At 45.3% G+C, this 7,595-nt stretch overlaps 1 protein-coding gene and 1 pseudogene across 3 annotated transcripts; one reads left to right on the top strand and one right to left on the bottom strand.

Annotated features, from left to right (window-relative positions):
• Positions 1-1,420: 1,420 nt before the first annotated feature.
• On the top strand, positions 1,421-3,357 carry LOC311100547 (pyruvate dehydrogenase E1 component subunit alpha, somatic form, mitochondrial-like; annotated as a pseudogene). The gene is made up of 7 exons: positions 1,421-1,494; positions 1,602-1,713; positions 1,796-1,933; positions 2,002-2,073; positions 2,489-2,556; positions 2,953-3,061; positions 3,193-3,357. The product of its transcript is annotated as a pyruvate dehydrogenase E1 component subunit alpha, somatic form, mitochondrial-like (transcript).
• Positions 3,358-4,672: 1,315 nt separating this feature from the next.
• LOC311100641 (phosphatidylinositol-glycan biosynthesis class F protein-like) lies at positions 4,673-7,579 on the bottom strand. Of its 2 annotated transcripts, none has more exons than XM_084141570.1 (6): positions 7,313-7,545; positions 6,716-6,978; positions 6,476-6,567; positions 6,083-6,199; positions 5,689-5,797; positions 4,673-5,568 (listed from the first exon to the last, which is right to left on the bottom strand). In XM_084141570.1, the coding sequence occupies exons 2-6, from the start codon at positions 6,941-6,943 to the stop codon at positions 5,455-5,457; spliced, it is 660 nt and encodes a 219-aa protein (XP_083997696.1). In that variant the 5' UTR covers positions 6,944-6,978; positions 7,313-7,545; the 3' UTR covers positions 4,673-5,454. The 2 variants fall into 2 exon arrangements, with proteins under 2 accessions (XP_083997696.1, XP_083997697.1); XM_084141571.1 differs by having other exon boundaries at positions 5,192-5,568; positions 6,716-6,973; positions 7,313-7,579.
• Positions 7,580-7,595: the final 16 nt, after the last annotated feature.

The following is a 7,595-nucleotide window of genomic DNA, read 5'->3' as shown; positions in this document are numbered from 1 at the left end:
GGTCAAGAATTGAGTCAAGTCATGCATTCAAATCTTTGTCTATTTATTGAGGCTACCAAACAGCCCTTTTCATTATTTTGTCTAAAACACATTTCGATTAAGTAATTGTAAAATAGGGACCTTGTAGCAGTGGTAAGGGCATGAAATCAGCAGAAGGCAAGGCAGGTTGACGTGCTCAGAGTTTAGATTTATTTACAAGTATTGGTGATCCAATGGTGAAAGCACCATATCATACAAAATATACAAGTAGATTTACCAAAAATACAAGGTCAATAGCCCAAAAGAAATACCCTCTGTATCAGGCTTAACCTGTCCTATCTGAACGGACACGTGTAAAGGGCAAGACTATACAGCCTCCCCTTGAGAAACCACATTGAATCTGTCTAACAGGAGCTCAAACAGGTAAGCCTACTACATAAGCGCTTGGCCCCCAGGACCATACAATTACCCAATTGGCAATTACAACTAATAAACTGGTTCTACAATGTAAAAGGCAATTTCCACATCCATTGTTACATTGGTACATTCCTCTTAATCAGACTTTATGATTATTCATGATATTTCAACACCATGCATACATGGAACAATCATTTTGTCTTATTCAACGTTCTGACTCCAAAGCGTGGAGCGCAGGCTACGTAGCCTAATTGTATGCGCACTGGGTAGCGCGTGGTCCTACTACGCACAACAAAAATGATAGAGACATAGGACACAGACACACGGAACTGCGACATAACCCGGTAAATATGAACAAAATAAACCATATATTGAATTAAATAAACATAACTTCTACCTCATGAGTCTTGCGAACATTCACGTGCACTATAAACATCGCGCCCACTCAGAGCAGGGTAATAAATGGTTGGCTAAATGGAAATGTATCGTAGGCCTATCAAACATGAAACAGAAATGTCTAAGTGTTGCAATAAACAGTACGGGGGTGGAATGATGAAACGCTAACGATTATAGTAGTATTAGATGGAATATAGATTTACCACATAGGGCCTATGCATTTAAACGTGTGAAAGCAACAGCATTTCAACAAGAGTAAAAAAGCACCCTCCACTGGCGGGTTTTGGAGAGCGCAAGTGAAGAGCAGCGCCTATGGTGCATCTTCGCCACAGTAATAATTAATTTTAACAACAAATTCCAAGTGCATGCTTCATAAGTAAATTGTCAATTTCAAGCAATTGTTACAAACCAAAAGAACAGTAGGCCTATGCTAGTAATTGTTGCCCTCTCTCTCTCTCTCTCTTCCTGTCTCAGGTCGTAGAGGACATGTGGACAAGGGTGAAGGTGGTTCTTTGTACTTCACAGGAGGTTGGTGGCACCTTAATTGGGGAGGATAGGCTCATGTTAATGGCTGGAGTGGAATGGTATCAAACACATAGGTTCCATTAGCTCCTTTCCAGCCATTATTATGAGCCGTCCTCCCCTCTGCAGCCTCCACATGTACTCCAAACACTTCTACTGAGGGAACGGCATCGTGGGACAGTGTTATCTGAGCTCCCACGTCACTCACTCACTCACTCACTCACTCACTCACTCACACACACACACAAACGCACACACACACACCTGACTCACACATTCTCACTGTGCATGTGTGTGTTTCTACAGGTTCCATTGGGGGAAGGTGTGGCCCTAGCCTGTCAGTACCACGGTAACAACCAGGTGTGTGTGATGCTGTATGTAGATGGAGCAGCCAACCAGGTGAGACTTGTTCTATCCATCTAACAGTTACAGTAAAATCATGAAGTCATCATCATCAACTCTCCTCCTCTTTTCCAATCAGGGCCAGATCTTTGAGTCTTTTAACATGGCGTGTATCTTCATCTATGAGAGCAACAAGTTTGGCATGTGGACGTCTGTAGAGAGGTCCTCTGCTAGCACTGAGTACTTCAAGAGATGAGACTCTATACCTGGCCTCAAGGTAGGACACACACACACATACACAGTCAGTGAGTGAATCTGTATTTCCCTTCCTGTCTCTGGGTGTAGGTGGACAGCATGGACGTTCTGTGTGTAAGGGAGGCCATCAAGATTGCTGCAGACCCATGCAGAGCCTGGAAGGGGAGCTATGATTGGTTGTAGAGCTGGAGAAGAGGAGTTCTGATTGGTGCGAAGATGGGAAAGTTATAACTGGTGTAAGTGCCTCGAGAAGTGTTAAGAATCCCTCTGTCTCAGACAATCTAATCTCAGAGTGATGATCAGCTTCCAGTTTCATACCAGTGTCTCCTCCCTGACAGAGGGAGGCTCTGTGACCAGCATAGAGACACTCTGTGGAAGAGAGTCCAGTACAGAGCTATAACTTGTCCCAGTTTAACCATTACTGGCACTCCTGGTGTGCTGCAAGGCCAAAGAGCATAAAGAGGAAGATGCTGAGAAACTGCTGCTCCAATAGAAATCACTGATCAGGCTATTGAGCAGTGTCATGGCGTCGTTGGCTAGCTTGTTGAGTCTCTTGGTTTGGAAACCTCTCTGGCAGGGTCCTATTGTCATGGAGCTGGAGACCTACCATTACTATGGACATAGCATGAGCGACCCCGGGGTTAGGTGAGACTTGATCTCTGACCCCTGACCCTGTGACCGTCACCTGACCCCTGGTCTCTCTCCACCCCCTCACTCTTCTCACACCTCCCCATAACTCCTCTCCCTCTCTCTCTTTCTCTCTCCCGCTCTCTCTTTCTCTCTCCCTCTCTCTCTCTCTCTCCTCCCTCTGTTCTGTTTTAGCCTTGCCCACCACCTCGTGTTGCCACACTCCCTCACTCCCTTAGCCTGTCTAGACACCCCTCAGTGCAGTGCAATGTTGGTTTGGGATGCATCCCAATACTCTAGCATCGGTTCCTTTCCAGGGCTCTGTGTCTCTCTTTCTTGTTAACCAAGGGCTGGAGCTGAACCCTGCTAATCATGTCTTAACCCTCTTCCTGTGTGTGATGTAACTTCCTGTATCTACTGTACCTGTGAGGAGATCCAGGAAGTGCGCAGTAAGAGTGACCCCATTACTATGCTGAAGGAATGCATGCTGTCCAACAACATGGCTTCTGTGGAGGAGATCAAGGTACACACACCTTCACCGACATGCACACACACACACACACACACACACACACACACACACAGAGACACACACAGGTGGTCCAAGTACTCCAATTCTTTTTTCTTCCTTCCGTCCTTCCTCCCTCCCTACAGGAGATAGATGTAGAGATCAGGAAGGTGATCGCGGATGCGGCACAGTTTGCGATGTCTGACCCTGAGCCGCCATTGGACGGGCTCTGCAACCACATCTTCGCCAACGAACCACCTATCGAGGTCTGCGGGACCAACCCCTGGGTCAAACTAAAGTCTGTCAGCTAGACACACACACACACCTGGACCAAACTACAGTCCATCAGCGTCACATCCTCTCCGACCCTCTGCGACACCAACCCCTGGGTGAAAGTCTACTCCTCCTCTCGTCCTTCTCTCAGTAGTTCCCTAAACGCACAATAGGAGATGAGGTTGTGATCCTGTAGGCCAGAGTTCAGTCTGTGGCAGCATTCTGGAGGCAAAACTGAGAGATATCCGCTAGATGGGCCAGCTGCAAAGTCAAAATTGGCTATATTGTAAATATTCTTGCAAACAATATATTTATTTTGGGTTTTAATTCAAGGTTAGGGTTAGGCATAAGGATTAGCAGTGTGGTTAAGGTTAGGTTTAAAAACTGATTGTATGACTTTGTGGCTGTGCTAGCTAGTGACCACTCTGCAGAGCTGCCTCCAGGTCAAGATTCATGACATTAATGCCAACTTGCTAATTATTCACAATATGTACTGTATAGTGTATAATATGTCATTTTATATTCATGTCAAAGTTGGTATGTATTCTCCTGACACTGAGGGATCTGTCTGTGAATGGGAGGTGAATTGCATTGGGAAAGCTTTTGTTCCAGCCCAGTACTAACACACCTGATTCAACATATCATCCTCTCAACAAGACTTTGATAAGCTGGATCAGGTGTGATAAGTTAATGCTGTTATGTAACTTACCAAGCTTGCACACCCTACAGCTATCAAGGACCAGGGTTGGCCACCCTTGGCTTGGAGAGTGTGTGGGGGTCTGGGTTAAACCAAGTAGGTCTATCTTTTTCTAAGATTCTAGTGTTTGTAAGTAATACGTTCCTCCTCGTTGCACTTTGACTAGATAAACTTAAGAGACACCAGACTGCAAGTCATAATGTCATCATAGCAAAAGGGACCAGCAATGGTAGTCTATTTGTCTCTCCTGCTCGCTTCCTCTCCTTCTTTTCCTTTCTTTCTCCCTGCCTTCCTCTCTCCGTGAGGAGAGGATACTGATTGAAGCACGGTGAAACTGAAGCGTCTGTGAGAAACTAAGAGACTGAACGATTGGAATACAGTTTGATGTGATTAGACTGAAGCAATAAAGGTGTCTGAGACTATGTGTTTGTTGTTAGTTTCTGATGACACTGGAGAGGTGTTTGTGCAGAGAGCTAATAATGTACCATGCCAGATGGGTGTAGAGGAGTAGTGTTATTTACTACTGACAGTGACTTCAGAAAGTATTCATACCACTTGACTTTTTCCACATTTTGTTGTTTTACAGCCTGAATTCAAAATGGATTAAACCTTTTTTTTACCCCACAATACCCCATAATGACAAAGTTAATTTTTTAGTTGTTGAAATTTTAGCAAATTTATTGAAAATTAAATACAGAAATCTAATTTACATAAGTATTCACACCCCTGAATCAATACTGTGTACAAGCACCTTTGACGGCAATTACAGCTTTGTCTGTATCAGCTTTGCACATCTGGATTTGGGGATTTTCTTGCATTCTTCCTTGCAGATTTTCTCAAACTCTTTTAAGTTAGATGGGGAGCGGTGGTGAACAGCAATCTTTCCACATATTTTCAATGGGATTCAAGTCTGGGCCATTCCATTTCCCAATGATGGAGACCACTGTGCTCTTGGAAACTTTCAACACTCTAGAAATGGTTTTATACCCTTCCCCAGATATATGCCTCATCACAATTCTATCTCGGAGATCTACGGACAGTTCCTTGTACTTCATGGTATAGTGGCAGTGTGTGTGTGTGTATGTAATGCACAGCTGTAGTGGTACAACTATGGGTTTTGTCTGTAAAAACCCTATTAGAAGCCTATTGGGAAAAAACATCAGAGGAATAAAAATAACATGTGTAAAGAACTAAGACTTTATTTGTAAAAAAAAAAAAAAAAGACGACGTCTGGAATCTTTTTACATGGCAACATCATATTTTACAGGAGAGGGCCTGTCCACTCCAACAGCCCAATAAATATTCAGATACCAAAGCAATACAGCCGGATTACTACAGGGATAATTTATCAGCAGCCTGGGGGAGTGACATAACAAGCATGCACACACATACAACACACATACATACACATTCTCTCTCACTCCCTCTGACTTGTCCATCACTTGCTCTTGTAGGTGAGGTGTTTCCGGTGCCAGTGTATCCAGGCGGGGGCGACGACTAGCCCAGTCAGGTAACCAATCACTCCACCCAGACTGCAGGACACAGGCCACACCTACAGGGAACAATGTTGTGATAGAAATATATTGTGTAGAACAATCATGGCTTGCTGATATACAAAGTAAGGAATCGTGTCAGCTCTACTCATGGCCTTTCTCTGTGTGTGTGTTCTGACCTGCCAGGGTCGGTCCCAGTCCAAAGGGATAGGGAAGGCTCCCAGCCAGGCTCCCACAACACTGCAGCCGACCACCATCTGTAGAGAGGTGTCCCACACCGACATGGCCCTAAAACAATCACACAAGTATACATTTTACACACACACAAAGCATCGACATTGTGAAGCTTGTGATGTAGTGGTAGAGACTGTCTCCCAGTGGACATACAGTACAGACAGACAGACTGTCTCTGTCTGAGAGAGAGAGAGAGAGAGAGAGAGGGAAGGAAGGAAGATAAAGAGGAAGAGGTAGTTGGAGAGAGAGTTTGACTAGAATGTGAGAGAAAATAAGAGGATAAGGAAATGCGAGACAGAAAGAGAGAGTGAAAGAGAGCGAGAGAGTCAGAGGTAGTACCCATGTCGGCTGAAGACTCTTATCCAGGCCTGGACGTTGGGCCCGAGGACACACACACACCTCAGAGTGGTTAGACTGGTCAACAACACCGCCAGAGAGAATGTCTCCAATGCAGTCCTAACACACAAACACAGTGAAAGAGTCAGAAACAAAGACTTCTAAAGACTTTCAACACAAATAATTACATTAACATTTTAGTCATTTAGCAGACACTCTTATCCAGAGCAACTTACAGTTAGTGAGTGCATACATTTTTTTTCATACCGGCCCCCCATGGGAATCGAACCCACAACCCTGGCGTTGCAAGCGCCATGCTCTACCAACTGAGCTACACGGGGCCAATCTGACACACTCAATATTGGCAGGTGGAAACACAGTCTTGGCAGAACTCACTCCAGTAGCGGTGCTCCATACAGGACCACTACAGTGTGGAAGAACAGACAGGAGAGGAGGAGGTAGAGACAGGAACGCACCAACCTAGACACCTGGAGGGGGGAGGAGAGGAAGAGGAGATGATCATACCATTCAGTTCTGTAATAAAAAAACTGATCATATCCTCATAGATGTGAGTATTCCTTTTTACCTTGCAGGTGAGTGTGTGTTTCTGTACCTTGCAGGTGACTGTGTGTTTACCTTGTAGGTGATAGTGTGTTTCTTGGTAGGGGGGCTGACCCCCAGCAGCCAGAACAGGGTGATGTTGACCACAGCGACGACCCCGGCAACAGAGTACTGCCACAGCAGGTGTGTCCCATACACAGAGAAGCCCGGCACTAACACCGCTGGCACCACTGTCGCCATAAACACCCCCGATGCCATGATGGCGTGGCTGGATGCCATATGTCTGATCTCCTGATCCCACATGGTGCTGGAGAGAGGTCTGGTCAGGTCTACCTGTACTGAGATAGGAAATATGGTATCATGTTGCAGCGATTGAGAGGAAAAGCCGTAGCAGGGTTTGAACAAGCAACCCCAGTTACAGGGCGAGCGCAATATCACCTGACTGTGCCATAAAGGCTCAGGTAGTCTAGTGGTTGAGCGCGTTGGTCCAGTAACTGAGAGGTTGCTGGTTTGAATCCCAGAGCCAACTAAGTGAAAAATATGTTGATGTGCCCTTGAGCAAGGCACTTAACCCTAATTGCTCCTGTAAGTCGCTCTGGATAAGAGCGTCTGCTAAAATGACGAGAATAAATAAATAAATAATACTGTAGCTACAGTCAGTGAATAGCCTACCTTGAGAACCCCTTCCTAGTACTGAGATATGACTTTTAGTCGAGTTGACGTTTTTTGGCTGTCTAGCTAGCTACTGCCTTTGTAGCTTAGCTAGCTGTATCCTTCGACATAAGACAGTAGTTTACTATTCTAAACGAGACAAATGAACTATAGGCCTACGTGGCTGTTTTTCAACATTTCACACTGATATGGTCGTGGTCGTCAGACTCCCTTCCGTAAACATGGAGCCGCGCAAGGTCAGACGCTTGCGCCGTCCCTACATTGACTGACATATCTGGCAACC

This window comes from Coregonus lavaretus (genome assembly GCF_964263955.1).
Source record: "Coregonus lavaretus genome assembly, chromosome: 25".
Classification (NCBI taxonomy): Eukaryota; Metazoa; Chordata; class Actinopteri; order Salmoniformes; family Salmonidae; genus Coregonus; species Coregonus lavaretus.
Note: the sequence above shows the minus strand (reverse complement) of the source record. Positions and strands in the feature narration are given on the sequence as shown.

Bases quoted from the DNA above. Each gene is read 5' to 3' on its own strand.
- LOC311100641 (XM_084141571.1), bottom strand. From the start codon at position 6,943: ATGTGGGATCAGGAGATCAGACATATGGCATCCAGCCACGCCATCATG. The intron at 6,568-6,715 runs GTAAACACACAG...TCCCCCCTCCAG, and splicing joins AACACACTATCACCTACAAG to GTGTCTAGGTTGGTGCGTTC. The intron at 5,569-5,688 runs GTCAGAACACAC...TGTTCCCTGTAG, and splicing joins ACTGGGACCGACCCTGGCAG to GTGTGGCCTGTGTCCTGCAG.